The sequence below is a fragment of the Lampris incognitus genome, chromosome 8, assembly GCF_029633865.1.
Source record: "Lampris incognitus isolate fLamInc1 chromosome 8, fLamInc1.hap2, whole genome shotgun sequence".
NCBI lineage: Eukaryota > Metazoa > Chordata > Actinopteri > Lampriformes > Lampridae > Lampris > Lampris incognitus.
In genome coordinates, this window is record NC_079218.1 from 37320157 (window position 1) to 37343711 (window position 23555).

The 23555-nt window shown below is 41.9% G+C and overlaps 1 protein-coding gene across 2 annotated transcripts in view; it reads right to left on the reverse strand.

Annotated features, from left to right (window-relative positions):
• Window positions 1–16583, reverse strand: part of LOC130116570 (prolyl 4-hydroxylase subunit alpha-2-like) — a 72278-nt gene extending 55695 nt beyond the window's left edge. For both annotated transcript variants that reach the window (XM_056284511.1, XM_056284510.1), the window contains exons 1-2: window positions 16524–16583; window positions 1173–1272 (exon numbers count right to left, since the gene is read on the reverse strand). In XM_056284511.1, coding sequence (XP_056140486.1) covers window positions 1173–1269 — 97 coding nt within the window. In that variant the 5' untranslated portion in view covers window positions 1270–1272; window positions 16524–16583. The remainder of the gene's footprint in view (window positions 1–1172; window positions 1273–16523) is intronic.
• Between the last annotated feature and the right edge of the window lie 6972 nt (window positions 16584–23555).

Consider the following 23555-nt stretch of genomic DNA (forward strand, 5'->3'; position numbering starts at 1 on the left):
CACTGTCATGCCAGGTGTGCTCATTAGTGGATATTTCCCAAGATAATATCACTTTTTGATTTACCTGAGACTGAAATCATTAACAAATACAGGTTGCCAGGTCAAACAACTCTTACTATACTTGATGACATCAAGGATGACACTGAACCTGCTTACTGTGTTCTTGGTGCAAAGCCACCATTTATACTTTGCCCCATGGATAATTGCAATCAGACACAAAACAAGGACAAATTGCACTCAGCTTTAAAACTTTATGGCAAGTGATGCGCATTTCATGTTGCTATCAGCTTCCGCAATCCATTCTTTGTGAATTCACCTGTCAATACAGAGCCAGTCTTAGAAAACAGGAGACATCCGCAGTTAGAAAGAGATGGAAGAGGATGGGGAATTAACAGATAATTAGAATAGGTATACTTACAATTACATTATCTTTCAAATCAAACATCCCAAGATGTGAGTGGAAAGTATCTGTTCTTGCAACTGCATTTATAACCTTTTTTTTTTTTACTTTAACGTAGCTTAAGCATGTCATGTAATATTCTACTTCAGTATACTTTAACAACAAATATTACAACATAAAATTGCAGATGAACATTTAATATCCAGGAATTCACATTATCAACACTACCGCTGACTATCCCTGTAACAAACTGGCCACAATTTAGAACACTGACCATACACGGTCCAACCATGTACTAGGTTCTGAGCTAATCTTTTTTGAATCTCAACTGAATATACGCTAACAGTCATTTCTTTATCTGTTGGCTGCTTTTCCAGATACTTCCTCCCTTTAAAAACCTCAATGTGGTCAGGAAAAACCCCCGCATTCATAAGTTCAAATCTCTCCTCTCATCTATGTTTTACAAAGTTTAGGCATTGATCCAGAGTGACCTGCAATGACCTACAAACAGTAGAATAAGCTTAAGCTCCTGCAATACAACCTTTACAAGCAAAAAAGGTAAGCAACGCACACTCTTAGTTAGAACCTTTGTAGTCACCCTTTTTAGATGGCACTGACACTTTCTTAAGGTGTACAGTATATTAATAATTGATGGGATACCCTGAAATCAAATCATGTTTTTTTCTGACATGATAAAGTACAATCAACATTCCATAGTTGACTTCAAATGTGGAAATTCTTCACACTATTAGATAAAAAAATTCATATCTACCTATAGAGGAGAAGATGTCTGCCTGTGCAGTCCAGCAACAGCAGAGCAGGACCAAGGAGACAAAGGACAGGAGGTTTCTCATTCTGCCTCTTGCCATCACCTGTAATCATAACCATAATCACATCAGGCAAACAAAAGTTACAATCTTAAACATTTAAATGCCGACCAGTGTCCCGTTCGATACTTTCTATCACTTGCGTATTTCTGACAACAGTTAATCCATGAATATCCAAAATGAAATCATGAATGCTTTTGTTGTTTGTTATTGTCAGATAAGACATACACGCCTTCACCCGAAATGAGTAAGAACACAAGTTAATGTGAGGCTGCACCCTAGATGACGACACTATTTGGTGTTCTATAGTGTCCCTTGGCAAGATTTTCTGTTGTTCAGTGGCACAGCATAGCTAAGACGGCTGCAGAAGAATCCTGTTGCTTTTTGCCAGAACTGCTGCCCGAGTTGACAAACAGAGATGTCGGTTGCCGGAACCACTGCTCAGTCAACCACTGTTGACTGAGTGGAGCTGCCATGGTTTACCCTTTCCGGGTATTGACAGCTGGCTAGACTGTGCCCGGGGATTTGAATTCAGAGTTACCTTCTCCTAGCCTTTGCCTAAAGAGGCATCAACCCACAAGGCAGCAGGTGGATTTGAAATCAGAGTTCCCTTCTCCTGTCCCAATGTGTTGGTTGGACTGGGCACCATGGGAAGTACCATACAGGCATGCAGAAGGACCAGATCTATCAGTAGGGACGTCATCCTTAGCCAAAGGGCCCTTGCTGAGGTAAGGTGCTACCCCTCTACAGCCTGCAGTTGCAATGTAGCGTCTTACCCAGGACAGATAAGACTTTCCATGGAAAATGGATATGGCACACAGTGTCTTCATTGTACCAGCCAAATAAAGAAGAGCAGGAAGAAATAGGATTGAAGGGGCAGTTATTGTCGATAATGAGCAGATTTGAGAGATCAAGCCCATAAAAAATCTTTACCAACAAATATTACAACATTAACAGCTAAAACCCAATTTCAACCATAGTTTTTTGATGTTGACTGTCACACCACTGGCAACTATATAATTTTGATTGGACTACAGTTATGTATGACCATACAGTAGGTGTCAGTAAATGACAATCTTCAGATTGTAACTTTAAATTTTACAGAAAATGTGTCAGAGCTCATTAGACAAGAATGTTGTCTAATGACATGTTTAAACATGGTGTCTATCTAGGCCAAATTAAATTGGCCTGGAAAAAAAAAAGTGGAACACATCCAGACAAATTACACTTTCTTTTAGACACTACATATGTTAATAACAATGAATGGAAGTCAATAAATATGTGTATATGTGTTTTCGTTTTTTTTTTGTGGATTTTTCCATTTTCTCCCCAATTGTACTTGGCCAATTACCCCATTTTCTGAGCCACCCCGGTCGCTGCTCCACCCCCTCTGCTGACCTGGGGAGGGCTGCAGACTACCACATGCCTCCTCCGATATATGTGGAGTCACCAGCCGCTTCTTTTCACCTGACAGTGAGGAGTTTCACCAGGGGGACGTAGCATGTGAAAGGATCACGCTGTTTGCCCCAGTTCCCCCTCCCCTCCGAACAGGCGCCCCGACCGACCAGAGGAGGCACTAGTGCAGCGACCAGGACACATACCCACATCCAGCTTCCCACCCGCAGACACGGCCAATTGTGTAACACGGGGATTCGAAATGGCGATCCCCATGTTGGTCGGCAATGGAATAGACTGCTACATGTGTATTTGTGTTTTATGCAGAGGTTAAGGTTGCACCGTATTTTACATGAGACAGTACATTCAGATAAAACATACCCTCATGGAAAGTCACATGATCTGATTAAAGTCACATGATGATGTCAACCAATAAGACATCTCCCTTAAGGCTGACGACTGACAATATGCTTTGCTTTAATGTTGGCAAGTAAATCTGACATACTTTTCAAACGTTAATCCAAGTATATGGTCACATTTTTAGCATAAATGACATGCAGCTAAGATCTCATGATGGCAGGTTTGTGATGATGTGATGTTTTCTCGCTCCATTAGCTGGCTGTCCAACAATATTAGGCTGGTTGTTCATAGTTTCCTGGGAGCTCTCCCTACTAAATGGGTCATAAGTCACCTGCTGAGAGGCATTTTATTAATTTCTACCACCCTCCCCAATCCCTGGACTGAGGAGGGGACTTTCATTGTTCACTGCCAAACTGCAAACACAAGCCAAGCCAACTTCACTTTTTCTTTATCTTGGCACCCTTTGTCATACTAAAAGCTCAACTGTGTGGCTGTAATATTATTCACACTCCTATAGTGTTGTGTGAAGACAATAGGTCTGCTTACGTGCAGACTAAATCACTCAATCATGCAGATATTATTCTGCTTTTAGAATCAGTCATGTATAAATAAGCCTGTATCTTATCATTTTTATCTGGGTAAAGTCAAAATCAGAGTAAGCATAACATGGTTAAAGCTCCTATACGTTTGTTCAACCTTTCAGTTTCTTCACACATTTACAATGTACCTTATTCAGCTTTCGGTTAGGGCTGGACGATATGAACAAAATCAAATATCATGATATTTTTGACCGAATACCTGGATATCAATATTTTGATGATATTTGATAAACACTCATAAGTAATGTGGGTATGATGTCCAAACGGGTAGAGACAAATAATACGACAGCTAGAGCCGTCTAATAAGTTCAGAAAATCGCATCTCTTTACTGTAATGCAGCCTTGAAAAACAGGAAAAGACAACACTTGTGTCATATCATGATATTATGATATCCAAAATCCCAGGTGATATCTAGTTTTATATCATGATATCTATATAATATTCATATATTGCCCAGCCCTATGTCTGTGAATGTTCTCTTTCATCCAGGTCATGGTTATCCAAAGGAGTTGAATCAAGTGCAACCAAGTCCAGTTGCACTTGATTCAACTCCTTTGGATGCCCAGCCATAATTTCTGGTGGCTTTGTGAAGTTGCACATATAAAAGGTCAAATGTTCATTCAATTTATTGTCATTAAAAAGAATGGGCAGGCACATGTTAAAAATGAAATAAGATCAAATGAAATGAGATCAAATGATCAAATGAGATCAAAAATGAAATGAAATCATTGTATTCATATGCAGCAATTACAATGTTGTTTGACCAATACAAGCACAGTGAAATCCCTTCTCTTTAGGAAGAACTGAAACTACAAGTAGAAGTGAAACTACTAGTAGCTGGCCAACAGTTCACTCTTGGACATGATGGTATGTAAGAACAGTCATGTTATATGTTATGTAATGACATAAAAAAGGAAAAAAAGACTCAGACAGGCAGAGAAAATTATCTGATATGTTTTCATGAAGAAGGTTACTGTATACCGTTGAAACAAGATATTGCATTTGACTAATTACAGTGTCCTCCCTTCAACCATCTGGTCCCCCCTTCAGAAGAAACCAGTAGGAAAAAGAATGGCCTTTTCCCATCAGAAAGTAAAAAAACATTATACTGACTCTTACTCATTTTAACATATCTGGGTTATGCTCCTTGTTGTTGCCCTGCTACACAGTGAAAACTCATTCACCATCTGGAGGGCAACCTTGTTCCATTCACGATGCATTACAGACCTGGGCTCTTCATACACCACATGTTGCACAGACATTTCAGACCCAAAACATCTGTACGGCTTATAAAATGTAAAATTGGGCTCCCGTCCTATATTGTTTGATTTATTCAACATTTTTCTAGACTACTTAGCCAGCCCATTTGACTCAAGGTGAAATTAAGAAACAAATGTAATCCTTTCAAACTGCGACGTTGCCTTAAAAAATAATTTGTTTCCCCAACGCTATTGATAACAGACAAACTCAAACAACAGTAACATATACAGAAGTTTAAGGAACACAAAGAGGGAACAAATTGCCAGGGAATTTTATTTTACTTTGGAATGATGGCACACACAAATTGCAGTCAGTGTGTGTGTGTGTGTGTGTGTGTTAAAGAGGCACTAAGCTAAGACTCTATGCACTATCTTGGACATTGTTTCATCTCAGCTGTCAAATTCTGTGAAACTGACACCACAATACATAATTCCTGCTTTTTGCCTTTTAGGGGTATCTTTTCTTCTTCGGTTACACAGATATCGTGATGTATCGTAGATGATTGCCTCGCAATGTATCGAGTATCGCAGAATCGCCGTATCGTGATGCCATCGTTATCGTAGGCAACGTATCGTGAGTTACTCTGATTCTCACCCCGATGTTAGAGAATTAGTATTCTGTTATAAACTTGGACTTGAGTTTTTACATTGAGCAACCACTTCTTCCTTGGGGTACAGGGTCAATGTCAGGCCGATGAGCAGTTTACTTAAACAAAATACTAAATCTAACAGAAAGATCTGAAAGGTGGGGGAAGGGGGGTTCTGTGAAGTCACTTAAGATTTTTTTTTTGTGCAGGTGCCAAAGAGTGGTCAGACAAGAACAAACAAGAGACAACACAAACCACCCAAGTTGACAGATACTCCCTCCCAAAATACAGCAGACAGGAACTACAGGGGGCTCTTCTGCAGTTAGGGGCACCATTTGTAATCCCATGTAAAAAGTGCTATGTGTAATATTTGAGCTTTCTTGAAGCATGGTAAGCTTTAGTATGAGCAGGGATTATTGAGTGGTGACAATTGAAACCACAGAAATGCCCCCCCCCGCCCCTAAAAAAAACGATTTCTGCATTGAAAAACAGGAGCTAGGCTGCTGAGTTGTTTTTGTTGTTGTCTGAGATCCTGTGACACAGGAACTTGGCTCACACTCACTGTACTCAGCAATCTGAGCAGCCATCGCAGCAAACTGATATCTACTGAGGACATTCAAAAATAACAGATCTCAGCAAATTCACTGTACATCCGCTACCTTTCAATAAGCTTGTTCGTCCTACTTGCTTTAATTTGTGATTGTTAGTCACATCCCTGAATGAGAGGTCAGGATTCAAGTATGACCTGTGAGCTGTTGTACCATCAAGAGATGGAAAAAAGCATGCATGTAATGAAGATGGTCGGCTGCAGCGTGCCTACATACAGTGTATGAAAGATAACTAGGGTACAGGCTCAGTTAACTAAAGAGGCTTGTGAGGTCAGATGTCTGAGAATATGCTATGACTAATAACGCCAAAGCCCTGTCCTGGAGGTCGGGTGTGTCAGTGTGTGATTCAGGGAGTGGAACATCAATTGTCCGCTTTCTCCCTCTGAATGCTGTCTGAATTTGCCTCATCACCACATCATTTCTGTGACTTTGTGTTGCTGCCAACCTAGCTGCACATTCACTAACAAACCCATGTACCAATAAACACATTCAGATTCGTTTATGTTCACAAACACTCTCCATATAAGCTACTCTTTGCGCGGACAAAAACACATTCATACGGAAGAGTTCCTCTGTGTGCACCAGCATTTAAACTCAAAGCATACTGAGGCACTCTTTTTTGGAGAAGTAAATATCTAAATTGGTAGTTTCAGTAATGATATAGTCAAGACTGCTCTATGAAAAAACAAAGCCATCAGGCACTGCACTTTCTCTAATCATGTGCCTTTTCTGCTTGTCCCTAAGGAGGACAGCCAGACGCACTAACTTCCAAGAGGAAGATATCCATCACCATGTCGGACACAATACGTGTCCCAAGTTCAGCAGCACACGTAGCTTAAGAAGAGACAGTTTCTATAAACAGTACAGGGAAAATCTGACTCATCACCCTTCGGTATCTCCATGCATTTGACCAGCTGCAAAACAGAACAATACAGAAAGAACAATAAAGCAGAAGAAAGCAGAAGAGGATCAATAGAATAAGAATAAGAATTTTATTGGCCTTAAGCAAAGTTAAATGACACATTAATAGAGCCGGTGGACCCAGAACATTCAGTGGTCCATCCATACTGCAAGGTAAACAACAGAAGTGTTTTGTGCCTTGTAAAACTCAGCAGACGGACACTGGCTGGTAAGAATGAATATGCACATTGAACACAACCAATGGACCCTCACCCTTGCACACAGGCTGACTCCCATGTTACTGAAGATTTACCATTTATGAAAGTGTATCATTACCAAAAGTACTGTACTTAACTGAGCTGTAAAATAAGTATAACTGCTTGAAACAGCTTTTGCCCCAAAAATGCTTAAAGAATTAAATCTACATTTTCTGATTATATACAATTCAAATTCAGATGGCTTTATTGGCATGACACAATATACAATATTAATATACGTAATGAATATACGTTATAGTATTAGCATGACGTCAATATACAATTGCTGCACAGTTTACCTATTCCTTATCCGTTAGAGAGTTTATCTATTATAAAACATTTTTTCAGCCAACAAGATGTTTGAGATGGAAGAATTTGGCTTGTTTGTGGAAACTAGATGCTTTAAAGGGAGTAAACGGGCAGACAGCCATGCCAGTGGAATTTACCAACAAATAGCAAAAATAAGAGTAGAGTTGTGAAATGGTTTTACAAGGTGGAGTGAGTACCTGTGATTTAAAATCCCACATTCCCATACCAAGATATAGTAAAGCTTTGCTGACCTTTTGGTCCTGCAGGCAGATCTTGTTAAGAAAACAAGGCCAAATCCAAAATAAATTTATTAGCGAGTCCTAAGCTTCGAAGCTCCATAGAACAACAGTCTGACAGGTCATCACACAGAAAAACGACCACAGTTTTCCAAAAGATGACAGATCCAAAAAATTATTTTGGCAAAAGAGAGGTTTCCAGCTGTTCAGCATTTCCCCCGGCCCTACGTTCCTGAAGAGTTAGCTTTGGTACTTATAACTCCAACAGTAAACACATCTTTGCTTTACTGAGAGCGCTGTACCGAAGAGGGAATGTAAGTTTGAAAATAACCAGCAAAGTCTTCCAATGAAAAGGACACAATCCATTACACCCAATAATTTCCGACCTTTCTGTAACATTGCTGACAACTAAAGCAGTTTAGCATGTTGTTGTTGTCTTTTGTACCCATTTTTCATTCCTGGAAAGAGGGTTCTTACACTTAGCTCCCCTTTCTGAGGTCCTGACCCTTGTCAATCAATTCTGTCCAGCACACCTATGGCGTTAGCACTGAACATGACATTTCACCCAAATATGTCTATATTACACTGAAAAGGAGCAGGAGTATTTCATTTTGAATGGGATCTCTCAGCCTGCCTTGGACTTGTTCTCCATTATCAAAGAGCCTGGGTAAGAGTCACACCAACCAAGCCTACTCCCTGGTCACTTGGTGAGCGCTGTGTGTGGGAGCGAAGGTAAGAGTTTGACTGAGAAAGCAGGAAAAGTTTACTCAACAAGTTTAATCTTGACCATCTGTCCTGCTCTGTTTGTTCCCTTCTGTGGAGCTCTAGCAGACATCAGTTCCATGGAGCAAAGCTTGTTGGGGCCAAGCAACAGCCGCCTTGGATCAGGCTGGAGCCATGATTGGGGGAAGTTGCCGAAATTGTTGAGCGTTTCTTTTATTATCCAGCAACAACTGGACAGAGCAAAATGTAACATCCAGGTCTAAGTGCAAGATATTAAACGACATAAAATATTGCCTATATGTGTAAAAACCTTATATTTTACCTTTTAACAGTATGTTCATGTCTATTTCCATCTATTTTTCTGCTGCATGAAATATTTTACTTTCAAGCAGAGACAGTTAGCAGTCTAATCTAATCTAATCTAATCTAATCTAATCTAATCTAATCTAATCTAATCTAATCTAATCTAATCTAATCACCCAAATCCCTGCAGTGGTCACATTAATAACAAAGTGTAAATAACTTGAGCCAAGGCTGTAACTAACATTACATTAGCAAGTAATTACCTATTATTCTGTTTTAGTCTATAGTATGTGAAAAATAATGATAAATGCCTGTCCCGAATTCCCAAAGCCCAAAGTAAATTCTTAAAATGGTTTGTGTAGTCTAACCAGCAGCCAAAAGAAACGCACTAAAGTATTAATTTTAACACAATATGAATGAGAGAAAGGTAACTGTTACTGTACGACAAGCTGGAACCAGCAAATGTTAGGTGATTTACTTGATAAATGGCTAAACTGTTTAATTGATGGTCAAAATTACAACTGATTACATTTTTTTGTCAATACTGATCATTTGATCGCCTTAATCGCCCCAGCAGTAAAAGAGTCCTCAATCTGTATATATTGCGGCATGAAATGGAATGAGCTTTGTGAAACATACTTACAAACAAGAAATACAATGTGCATGGCATTAGAGTTAAAGGAAGTGAATTAAGAAAGTAAGTGATGCATGCGGCAATCTGCAATGGAAAGACAAACAAGATATCAATTTGTAAAACAAGAGACATTTTAATGTCAGGTGTAAATGTAATCCATCTGGATGCGTTACAGATGTGACATGCAGATGCAAAGAGATTCAAAGTGTGTTTCCAGGACACAAACTAAACTCACTCTCCAACTGCTGTATTAATTCTTATTATTCTAAGACAGGGGTCCCCGCGACGGGTTGATTTATGGTCCGCGAGAATTTTTGGAGAAATGCCAGAAGGAAGATTTTTTTTTATTTCCCTACCAAAAAATAAAATAAAATAATTAATTTCTTAGTAAAAGTAAGACTAGTAATATATCGAAAAATAGATGAAAAATCTCTGTTTAAATTATAATACCTGCAACGTATCAACACCGAAACAAGCTAACGAACAACATGCTGCTGGAGGTTGAGTGGCCCGTGGTTTTAAAAGTGGCCCTAAAAGTGGCCCGCTATGAAAAGTAATTGGGGACCCCTGTTCTAAGAGAAGTGACTTAGGTCACAGGCTCTCCTCAAGCGCTTGAATTATTGAAAGCAGATATAGCAAATAAATTAATGAATGTCTCAAATAGTAGGTTGTTTTTCTTCTGAAAATGTCTGTGAATGTTCTCACTCATCGAGGTCATAGTTGTCTAGAGGAATTGAATCAAGTGCAACTGGACTTGGTTATATATACGTCAAGACGTTTCGCCACTCATCCAAGAGGCTTCATCAGTTTGTGCCTTTCTGACTAGACCAAGCTAGTCTGACTGGCTGATGATGAAACTCAGATATTTAGCCTCTTTGGAGTCGTTATCAGAGCTATTGATGTCAATGGCTCTTTTGTGTTCCGATGTTTAGCAACGACAGTCGTTATCAGAGCTATTGATGTCAATGGCTCTTTTGTGTTCCGATGTTTACTACGCCAAGATCACATCATTTCTCAGCGACACCGAAACCTATGAACCGCTGAGACGCGATCCAACTAGTGGTTACAAGAGGAGAATAATAGAATACCTACAGAAACTACAGAAAGGAGGAACCATTGACTGGATACAATACAAGATAACATTCCATGCATATATGGACTCCCTAAGATCCATAAAGATGGAGCCCCCCTCAGGCCCATCGTCAGCAGCATAAACTCGGTCACGTACAACATTGCCAAACATATAACCAACATCTTGACCCCTTTAGTGGGCGAAACACCTCACCATATCCAAAACTCCTTGACTTTGTGAACAAGGTCCAAGGCGTAAAACTGGAACCTAATGAAACCATGGTATCCTACGACGTAACCTCGTTATTCACCTGCATCCCAACCATGGAGGCTTTGGAAACTGTGAGGCAATGTTTGCTACGTGACAACACCCTCCACAATAGGACCAACCTCAGCCCAGACCAGATTTGCCAACTACTGGACCTTTGCCTGAACACTACATATTTCCAATTCAGGGGCCAGTTTTACAGACAGAAACAAGCTGTTTAATGGGCTCACCAGTATCGCCCATTGTGGCCAACTTATATATGGAAGAGGTAGAACACAGGGCCCTGAATCCTTCAGAGGAACACCTCCGAGCCACTGGTTCAGATATGTGGACGACACATGGGTCAAAATCCAAACACAAGAGGTGCAAACATTTACCAAACACGTCAACTCAGTGGACAAGAACATTAAGTTCACAAGGGAAGATGTAAAGAACAACAGTTTGCCCTTCTTGGACTGTGACGTCCACATTGGGGAAGACAGGAGCCTCCACATTGGGGTTTACAGGAAACCTACACACACAGACCAATATCTACTTTTTGACTCACACCACCCTCTGGAACACAAACTGGGCGTCACCACAACTCTGCAACACAGAGCTGATAATGTGCCCAGCAGCACTCAGGCCCAACGGAAAGAACACAAACACCTGAGGGAAGCTCTAAAAACCAGCGACTACCCCAGTTGGACCTTTGTGAAAACTGCAACATGTTCCAGAAAGACCAACTGGGTGAGCGATGAGGAGAAGAGGAACAGAAGGAATAACATAGTCATCCCATATGTTTCTGGGGTCTCCGAGAAACTCAGGAGAATTTTTAACAAACACCGCATCCCGGTATACTTCAAACCCAGCAACACACTCCGACAAAAACTGGTTCATCCCAAAGACCGTGTACCACACACCCAAAAAAGCAATCTGGTGTATGCTGTACAATGCAATGAGGATTGCACTGACCTATACATAGGAGAAACCAAACAACCACTACACAAACGGATGGCCCAACACAGAAGGCCAAACTCCTCAGGACAAGACTCAGCAGTCTATCTACACCTAAAGGAGAAGACACACCCCTTCGAGGACAGCAACATACACATTTTGGGGACAGGGAAGATAGATGGTTTGAAAGAGGGGTGAAGGAAGCCATCTATGTGAAACTGGAAAAACCATCCCTCAACAGAGGAGGAGGTCTGCGACACCACCTATCTCCCACTTACAATGCCGTCCTTTCATCTCTACCCAGGAGACTCAAGAAGCTTAGCCTCCAAGAACAACAGTCGGTCACTACCGGCTCCAACGACTCATGACCACTGAATGGAGCACTAACGAAGTCGAAACTAACACCCCCAACGACTGTCGTTGCTAAACATCGGAACACAAAAGAGTCATTGACATCAATAGCTCTGATAACGACTGTCGTTCTTCTGAAAATGGATTTAAAAAAATAGTCTGATCTTTATTCTAGTGTACACTTTAACATGGTAAAAAGAAGGCTATTCTATGTGGTGGATGAGTGGTGAATGTGCAGATAAGTCCTGAGAGTAAAAAATGCATTCCTGCAAACTCTTGGCAGACATTATTTGGACCAGTGCATAACTATGAATGTGGCATGGTTGAAGCTGCACAGATATTCTTTATCAGTTAGAGACTTGAATGTTCTACGTCACACGCACACGCACACGCACACGCACACACACACACACACACACACACACACACACACACACACACACACACACAGACACACGAACAAAACGATACATAGCCCCAGGCTATGAACTTGTGGAGACAAACCCTGCTTGTCAGCCAAGCCATTTAGGTTGACTCCCTCCTTTAATTTAGAAAATTTGAATTCTGCCTTCTGTGAAACACCTAAAAATATTTGTTATTGTTCTTACTTTACACTGCACAACTACTACTACTACTTTCGGCTGCTCCCGTTAGGGGTCGCCACAGCGGATCATCCATTTCCATTTCTTCCTGTCCTCTGCATCTTCCTCTGTCACACCAGCCACCTGCATGTCTTCACTCACCACATCCATAAACCTCCTCTTTGGCCTTCCTCTTTTCCTCTTCCCTGGCAACTCCATATTCAGCATCCTTCTCCTAATATACCCACCGTCTCTCCTCCACACATGTCCAAGTCATCTCAATCTTGCCTCTCTTGCTTTGTCTCCAAACCGTCCAACCTGAGCGGTCCCTCTAATATAGTCGTTCCTAATCCTGTCCTTCTTCATCACTCCCAGTGAAAATCTTAGCATCTTCAACTCTGCAACCTCCAGCTCTGCCTCCTGTCTTTTCATCAGGGCCACTGTCTCCAAACCATATAACATAGCTGATCCCACAACCATATTGTAAACCTTCCCTTTAACTCTTGCCGGTACCCTTCTGTCACAAATCACTCCTGACACTCATCTCCACCCAATTCACCCTGCCTGCACTCTCTTCTTCACCTCTCTTTTGCACTCCCCGTTACTTTGGACAGTCGACTCCAAGTATTTAAAGTCATATGCCTTGGTCACCTCTACTCCTTGCATCCTCACCATTCCACTGTCCTCCCTCATTCTGGCATAGGTATTCCGTCTTGCTCCTACTGACTTTCATTCCTCTTCTCTCAAAGGAAACTATGCTTTTACTTTACACTGCAACTGAAACAAAAATTATTTCTCAATAACTCATAGCAATCTTTAGAATAGGGGTTGACCGATTTTTGGCCTGGCCAATTATCGGATCCGATATTCAGCATTCTTACAATTATCAGCACTATCTGATCGGTTACACACCAGGAATTATAGCCTATCGACACTGAAGGCTACTGTGCCACAGATGAACGCGAGTGGAGCTGTTTCAAAGGTAAGGCGGCAGATTTTGCCGAAGTTGTAATAAACATCACAATCCTCTATGCTGAATTTGCAAAAACACCACAATCTTATGATCTATTTCTATGATGACAAGCATACCCAGTTTACCAGTTACACCCCTGAAAATGCCTAAATCAAGCACCTTGTTGTAGTGATATACAGTTAACTATAACAAGATAATGTATGTAGCGATAGCTATATCTTAGAGTAAGAATGTTGTCAGAGCAACTGGAACTTATTATAGCTACCATATTGCGAACGTAACATCACCCATATAAGTTAGTGTTTTTACATGGTACTAGTGCAGTCAGTGCCCGTTCATCCAAACAACTTCACACCTGACCCTCAAAGGAATATGGTTGTAATCCCTCCTCTGAACACAATGTAGATTGCAAAGGTAGAGTGGCACTGTTCGTGTTTCCGCTCGTTCACTCCATAGAAAGTGAAGAAGCAGAATTTATCATGACTTAACTTCGCTGAAAACTTTACTGCTTTGCAGCTTTCCCGAGAACTGCTCATCCAAACAACTTAACACTTGGCACTGCCTTGCACTATGTGACCCCAGTTTAACATTGTATCCTCTCGCCCAGAGTCGTGTTAGCGAAGCCTCACCTCTATTCCAACTCAACATAATCTGTCTAACCTTATCACTAGTCAACTCTTGTACAGTGATAAGAAGGAATGTGTGCAGAAACACACCAGATGTCTTGGCAAAGGGTTAACAACTTTCCAACCAAGATTTCAGCCAACATTTCATGACAGTTAGTTCAAGTACAATGAATGCTAAAAAAATTCTCTGTAACCAATGTGCATCTTAAAATGTCTTAACAAAGATCTGTTTTACTTTATGGAGTTTTTCTTTCATAAGTGGTTCCCCCTCATACCATGAGAGGGCCTGTGCTATGTACTGTACTATGGGATGTGACACGTCATTGGTTCATCTAACCCTCCATCCTCCCCCTTCTGGTTGCTAAGCATCAAAACTTGGCATCCAAACTGTATTAGCATCACTGACTGTTCATCATTGAAATGCTGTGATGCTACCAGGGGTTTTAGCACTGCCTTTAAGATCTCTTCCATACAAAAAAGGTAACTGTTTATAAAGCTTGATCCATTTCAGTTCATCCATTAACATCTGAGGCAAGCCAGGACAAAGTTTGGAGTCTCTGGTTTCAACACACGAGGTTGTGCAAGTGAGCATTCAAACACACATATGCACATACACACGCACACTAAATAAAATACACTCGCAAGAATCCACACAGACTTTGAAACACGCATTAGCAGAAGTCTTTTGTTTTGACAACATGGAGGACTCAAGCAACTCATATCCAAGCAAAAAAAAAAAGAGGACAATTTCAGTAAACATGAGTGATTCAAAGGAAAATGGTATTTCTTTCATAAATATAATGGGGGGGAAAGGAATGGCTAGACTAGACACTGCATATAAATGGATAAAAGAAAAAGACAGTGACAGAGAAAATGCAGTTTGCGTTCAAGTGTGTAAGATAAGTAACTCCATAGTGCATAGTGGTTCAGAGAGACACACATGCCATAATGTCTCATGTAGAGTGTCTGTCACCTTAATAACAGTCCAATTACAGCTGACAGTTTTATGGTAACCCCCCCCCCTTTGTTTCCTTCAACTTCAACTTACAGCAATGGCTCCATCCTCCATCTGAATCCATTACACTCATGTCTTTCGACCAGCTTGCATAGAGGCCTGTAAGAGAGTCCCTGTGTACTGGTTTCTATGGGTATGTAACGTCAGTGTGTTTTCCATGAACAACAAATAATGAGCAAACCTTTTGAATTAGCTGTTTGACACCGAACCCATAACTCTTTGGGTCTTTTTAAAGTAAGAATTATGAAAGACCAGATGTTTTGGGTTTTTTTTCCATTTAATCATACTGGTTAAGAAGTGTTTACTTTTATGGTGCAATCTACAGAAGCGTTATGTGAGTAAGAGAGCCATCAACACACAGGGCCCGGCTTTCCTTGCTTCTCTGGCCCTATATCTGGACATTAGGGCTTGGCAATAATTCAATATTATTATCTATCATCTTACAAGGGCGTTATATCGGGGTGAAATTAAGATATTGCCATATTGTGACACACCATTTTGTCGTGTAAACTGAATGATTACGGGAATCGGTTAGCTAAAGTTTCTCACACAAAAAAAGAGGAGTATGATCAGAAATGTGTTTTGTTTACATTACCAAACAGTTCAACGTGATAAACCTCAAATAGGGTTTGAAATGTTATTTTTTTTGCATCATAAACGTTTTTGCATAAATGGCGTTCAAAACGTCCTATAATTATCGAGATAATCACATTTTCCATATCGCCCAGCATTACTGGATACCCCATCTGCAGCTGGCCCACAATGCAGGTGACGTCATCACGGGACAGGCGCTTCTAGAAATCCCCGACGCTGTGACTCTTCCAGTCTGGTCACTGGACACCTTAAACTTGTAGATTATGAGCAGGGCCGGTTCCTTTTGAAGTAAATTACATATGTGGCGTATGTATGCCAAGGTTCATATAAAACGGGGCAAAAAAGATAAGAGGAAATAAAGTAGGATGCCCTCCCATGAAGTCAGTGCGAAATTTCAAAAACTTTCACTCTTCGCGGTATGACACTGCAGCCCGGCTGGCAAGGCTAGAAAACACGCCACGCCGAATCCAACACTATAAATACACACATAAAAGGCACTGACTCAGCAGGTATGAAATCCCGACGCTAACCCCCTGGTTTAAAGTGACACGTTGGCCCCTGTAACAAAAGGGGACACACCGTACAGTTGTTATTGACAACCCAGCCATCCCGGCATGTTTGCACGGCAAGAGGGGCTTTGCATGCAGCCGCTTCCTCTGCTCAAGAAAACACTTTTGATGCGAAATGATCGAATGGCAGTTAAATCTTACCGTTGCTTTCCCGATTTTGGGATTAATGTCACACCTTGGACAGGGATGGTAAACCCACTCGGCGCCCAGGGGTTTTTGGAAGTACGAGACGTTTTAAGCTGCCACGTACAGATCGCCCCCCTCTCACGTTGGACAAGAGAGACGCAACTATGCTAGTAAACGCGCAGCAACATTCCTCATCCCTCGCCTTCGCGTTTCTATTGGACTAGCTTTTGATACCATCCGCGTGTTGCGGTGTTAAATTCAAGTTCAGCAGATGTTTTTTTCCCCCCGAATAAATGAAAAACGCAACCTTATCCAAAAGACCTTATGGTACAAAGTAGTTTCTGAGTGCGATATCTTCCCATTCAGCCTGACAGACGACACACTCAAGGCATTTGACTTAAGAGTTAAAACTGTCCAACAACAACAACAAAGCAATGTGTCACAGAAAAAAATATTTCCTTACAAAATAACTTTTGCGGTAGTTACTGAAGAGGGACCTAACATGACTGGACCACGTTAGAGAGTGTTTCTAAAATCATGAAGACCGTTTTTATTTCAGGGAGAATATAACTCGAAAACAGTACATTGAGCTTGAAATCTAGTACACACACAATTTCAGGTGTTGTTTTAGAGGCGCACTTGTCTCGCAATGGCATTCACATTACAGAGGAAAGACGAGCGCGCACTGTTGTCCACGCTGTTCGTTGTTACGGACGTTGTTTGCGGGCTATATTACAGGCCGGTCTTTTCTAGTAATTACGGCAATGTTGTCCATGCTATCCGTCACGTTTACATTTCGGAGCTGGGTTTCTGTAACTTGTTTAATGTGGATGGAGAGGATACCATGCGGAGAGAAAAAAACTTTAAATTTACATGTCACTCGTCCGTTCCACTTTCTCTGAAGAAACGAAAAAGCCCATGAAATAAATGAACCTATCTTATTAACCATGCCTAGATTTTTCATAGGCTCAGCTGTGCATTTTCAAATAATTCTCAAGTGTCAGTAAACCTACGAATACATCTGCTGTTTACTTGTTCTGAAACCAAACACATCTTATATGGAGAACATGGGGAAAACGTGAGACATGTCTAGCTACTGTATGTACAGTGGAAGAGAGCAGGAAGCCCACACTGCGTCTGATGAAACATCCTTTGAGATTGCAGCTTAACCCGCTGTCTTGCTTTGCTGAACACAACTATCAAAAAAAAACATTAGACTTTCTGTTCTTTGAGTCTGGGAATCTACTCTGAAACTAAAAAACTTGATAAGAGTTTGTATGCTTTTTTATTTCCCGTTTGATTCAGCTAATCATGTTTTACATATTTCTATGATCAGATCTTAACCATGTTTATGACTTTAAGTCTAACAGACCCTTTTTTAGCTTTTATTTCACCACTCTTTTAGGAACATGTGGCTATGCCATCCGTATAGGTAGGTACAACGTTTCCATGAAAGTATCTGGTCAGTAGATGTCACACACAAACCCCAATTCCAATGAAGTTGGGATGTTGTGTAAAACGTGAATAAAAACAGAATACAATGATTTGCAAATCCTTTTCGACCTATATTCAATTGAATACATTACAAAGACAAGATCTTTAATGTTCAAACTGGTAAACTTTATTGTTTTTTGCAAATATTCACTCATTTTGAATTTGATGCCTGCAACACGTTCCAAAGAAGCTGGGACAGGGGCAACAAAAGACTGGGAAAGTTGAGGAAGGCTCAAAAAACACCTGTTTGGAACATTCCACAGGTAAACAGGTTAATTGGAAATAGGTGAGTGTCATGACTTGGTATAAAAGGAGCATCCTCGAAAGGCTCAGTCGTTCACAAGCAAGGATGGGGCGAGGTTCACCACTTTGTGAACAACTGTGTGAGCAAATAGTCCAACAGTTTAAGAACAACGTTTCTCAACGTACAGTTGCAAGGAATTTAGGGATTTCATCATCTACAGTCCATAATATCATCAAAAGATTCAGAGAATCCGGAGAAATCTCTGCACATAAGTGGCAAGGCCAAAAACCAACAGTGAATGCCCGTGACCTTCGACCCCTCAGGCGGCACTGCATTAAAACCGGCATCATTCTGTAAAGGATATTACCATGTGGGCTCAGGGACACTTCGGAAAACCATCGTCAGTTAACACAGTTCGTCGCTACATCTACAAGTGCAAGTTAAAACTCCACCATGCAAAGCGAAAGCCATATATCAACAACACCCAGAAACGCCGCCGGCTTCTCTGGGCCCGAGCTCATCTGAGATGGACTGACGCAAAGTGGGAAAGTGTGCTGTGGTCTGACGAGTCCACATTTCAAATTGTTTTTGGAAATCATGGATGTCGTGTCCTCCGGGCTAAAGAGGAAAAGGACCATCCAGATTGGTATCAGCGCAAAGTTCAAAAGCCAGCATCTGTGACGGTATGGGGGTGTGTGATTGCCCATGGCATCATGGGTAACTTGCACATCTGTGAAGGCACTGTTAATGCTGAAAGGTACATACAGGTTTTGGAGCAACATATGCTGTCATCCAAGCAACGTCTTTTTCAGGGACGTCCCTACTTATTTCAGCAACACAATATCAAGCCACATTCTGCACGTGTTACAACAGTGTGGCTTCGTAGTAAAAGAGTACGGGTACTAGACTGGCCGGCCTGCAGTCCAGACCTGTCCCCCATTGAAAATGTGTGGCGCATTATGAAGCGCAAAATACGACAACGGAGACCCCGGACTGTTGAGCAACTGAAGTCGTACATCAAGCAAGAATGGGAAAGAATTCCACCTACAAAGCTTCAACAATTAGCGTCCTCAGTTCACAAACGCTTATTGAGTGTTGTTAAAAGTAAAGGTGATGTAACACAGTGGTAAACATGCCCCTGCCCCTGAGCTTCTTTGGAACATGTTGCAGGCATCAAATTCAAAATGAGTGAATATTTGCAAAAAAAACCCAATAAAGTTTATCAGTTTGAACATTAATATCTTGTCTTTGTAGTGTATTCAGTTGAATATAGGTCGAAAAGGGTTTGCAAATCGTTGTATTCTGTTTTTATTTACGTTTTACACAACGTCCCAACTGTGGTGTATTGGATCGAGCACTCGGTGCTCAATTGTGTTGAACTGTCACCACTACTGAGTTCTGTAATACACTGGTCGAGCCTAGTAGTGTGTGATGTCTCCGTCAGTAAAGATCAGACTTGTGCCGCATCCTCGTCTCCGTGTACTTATATATATTAGTGATTAAGTTAGTAACCCACGAATAGTAACACTACAATAGTGTACATAAGAGAAGTCACAACATGGTGTCAGAAGACGGAGTTACGGTATAATTCGAGGGCGGTACTTCAACGAGTTCGCTGGTAGCTGAGGCAGCTAGCTAACACGTGCTAGCCTGCGCACAAATATGGAACAGTTCAAGCCGCCACCACCGCTGATACTTACCGGGAATGTCGCAGAAAACTGGAGAAGATGGGAGCAGCGTTTACAGCTGTACATGACCGCTTCAGGTGCGTTGGATAAGGAAGAGGCGGTTAAAATAGCCATTCTGCTTCACACCATCGGCGAGGAGGCGCTAGAAGTGTATAACACACTCACCATCATCCCAGAAGGAGACGACGAATCGATGGAGGACGTTCTGAAAGCCTTCAAGGACTACTGCAGCCCTCGGAAGAACGTCGTGTTCGAACGCCATCAATTCTGGTCGCACACGATGTCAGCAGGAATATCGGTGGACAGATTCATCACAGAGCTGCGCCAGAAGAGCAAAGACTGTGAGTTTGGCAGACATGGAAGATGACATTGTCTTGGTCGGAGACAAAATCATCATACCCCAGAGCTTCAGGAGCACGATTTTGGAGAAGCTGCATCTTGCACACCAAGGAGTGCAGCGCACAAAAGCCAGAGCAAGAAAGTCTCTCTACTGGCCTGGCATGGCACGAGATATAGAGGCAATGGTGGAAAAGTGCGTGCAATGCCAGCAGCTACAGCCCAAACAGCAGGCTGAGCCACTTATGCCGCATCAGGTCCCAGAACTGCCATGGATGAAAGTCGGAGCTGACATCTTCGAGCTACACGGTCAGTCATACCTGTTGTTAGTTGATTACCTAACCAAATATCCTGAAGTGCTCAACATATCTGACAAAACAGCATACCCAGTAATCCAGAAGATGAAGTCTGTGTTTGCCAGACACGGGATTCCTAGGGAGATAGTGAGTGACCATGTCCCATTTGCCAGCTATGAGATGAAGTCATTTGCAGCTTCATGGGAGTTCAAGCTCACACACTCCAACCCAGGTTTTCCCTCTTCAAATGGCATGGCTGAGAGAGCCATAAAGACAGTGAAACATGCGCTGAAGAAGGCAATGCAGACCGGCACTGACCCACATCTGGTGCTGCTGTCACTGAGGAACACACCGGTGACAGGACTGGACGTATCACCTGCACAAATGTTGATGGGGAGAGTTCTACGAAGCACACTTCCGTGCTCCAGTGCTGTGCTGACACAATCAGTCCCACAGCACATTCACAGCAAGATCCAGAACCTGCAGTTCCACCAAAAACAACGTTACGACCAGCGTGCAAAGCCCCTGCCAGTGTTGACCCCAGGAGACACCGTACACATGCAAACGCGGTGCAGCTGGGAGCCTGCCGTTGTCATCCGACAGCAAGATGAACCACGGTCCTACACTGTGCAGACACCGGCTGGGAGGATGCAAAGAAGGAACAGGCGACATCTGAGGAAGATACATCCGAGCCTATTCAGAGACACGGACAGTGAGGAACATTTTGACCCAGAGGTACAACCCTCACCCTCACAAGCGCCTGTGCCAGTCGACTCACCACCACATGACCTGCCACCACACGACCCTCCTCCGGTGACTACAGGCAGTACAGCCACATGCTACACAAAGTGCGGCAGAGCAGTTAGGCGCCCTGCCAGATACAATGACTAACCTCGGGGTTCTTTTGTGTGATCATTCAAGTGTTTATTAAGAAAAAAAAAAGAAAAAAAAGAAGGTGAAACAAAGAGTACATGGTGTGTTTAACCTGAAATGTTGCAAGATTGCTGAATGTTCAAAATGTTTACATGCTAACCACCAGAATGTGAAAAGGAAATGGTTTATGTTGCTTAATGAGAGTCATCTGTCATTTAAAAAAAACATGCTGTATTAATCATTGAAGTATGCAAGTAGAAAAGACTTGTTCAGTGTTAATGCCATAGTGTTAATGGTTCGGTAAAGGGTCTACTGTTGAAGCAACTGATGAGTAGGCCACATCTCAGTTGGAAAAGAGGGATGTGGTGTATTGGATCGAGCACTCGGTGCTCGATTGTGTTGGACTGTCACCACTACTGAGTTCTGTAATACACTGGTCGAGCCTGGTAGTGTGTGATGTCTCCGTCAGTAAAGATCAGACTTGTGCCGCATCCTCGTCTCCGTGTACTTATATATATTAGTGATTAAGTTAGTAACCCACGAATAGTAACACTACAATAGTGTACATAAGAGAAGTCACAACACCAACTTCATTGGAATTGGGGTTTGCACATGACCAGAACTGTGCCCCATGAGACCCATCCTGTACTCAACTCAGTTCAGCTAAATATAACATAGCATCACTTTATTTAAACAGAATATACATACTGTATAGGCATGATACAGTATAATACTGTAGAATTGGACGGCATTGCAAAAGAATGCAACAGAGAATCTTGGAAAAACACGTAATTGTGGTTGCCAGAACCTATAGGCTAGGTCCCTTGTTTTGTACGTGAAGTACACCTTTGTGTGTGACTGAAGTCTCCATCTGTCCGTTTGCACAGTAGACAAACAAAGTATCCAGCTCTGCCCTCTGAAAGTCCTCGTCTCAGTGATTACAGCTCTGTCTACAAACCATCTCCATCAGAAGAAGACTTCATAGGTGTAAATGGCAAAATCAATTTACAGCGATTTCACTCGGATTACGCTTGTGGTCTATTAATGGAAAGCGTGTTCTTTATCATTTCTATAATGTCAAGAGAATAATGTGATGAAATTATCTAGCGGCTGGACAGGCGGCCTGTCCAGGGTGCCTCCCTGCCTGCCGCCCAACGACTGCTGGGATAGGCTCCAGCATCCCCGCGGCCCTGAGAGCAGGATAAGCGGTTTGGATAATGGATGGATATCCAGCGGCTGTTCGTCTATTGATTTATTTTTTCCGTCAGTAAAATCTTAATTATTTCATCATCTGGACGTTAATATCAGTTCACATTTCCACACATTTTCATACAACCCTTCCTGAGAATTAAGATTTCAGGAAACATGTTGACAGTTGCACTTGATTCAGCTCCTTTGGATTATCATGAAGGGGATGAATGAGAACGTTCACAGACGTGTTGACAGAGAAGTGATCGGAAGTGAGGGTTTTTCTTTTTCCTGGCAGAGGAATTAAAGGATTTGAGGGAATTAAAATCAAAGCCAAATGTGTACTTTTCCATAATGTCCACAAGATGTCAGTGGAGTTCAATAACAGGAATATATCGCTAGCGACGAAGACGTCCTCTTAAACGTTCCCCGCCAATTCTTTAACCATCCCCTGTAATGTAAAACATATTGAAATTACTTTTAACATCATTCACACGGGAATGCCACTAATCCAGGTACCGTTACAATACATTGCTAACCGCTGGCAATTTAAACGCACAGAAAAACTTTTACTGGTATCAACTTTTTAGTTAAGCCAATGGAGAGTTTAAGACAGGGGTCGGCAACCTGACACCCGTGCCCACGGTGGCATGCGAGGCCATTAACGGGCACGCGGAGCAATTCAAATAAGTAGTCTCAAAATACACCAGTTCTTTTTTTTTTACCATTGTTTGTTAGATTGCTGAAAAATAACAAGACCCCTGGCCCTGACAGTATCCCTGCAGAGATTTTTAAACAGGGAGGCTACCTCTGCACCCGTGCATTTTTCCTGTTCATCTCACATGTATGGAAGAACGAAACCGTCCCTCAGCAGTGGAGGGATGCTAACATCATCTCCATATATAAAGGCAAAGGAGACAAGTCCCTC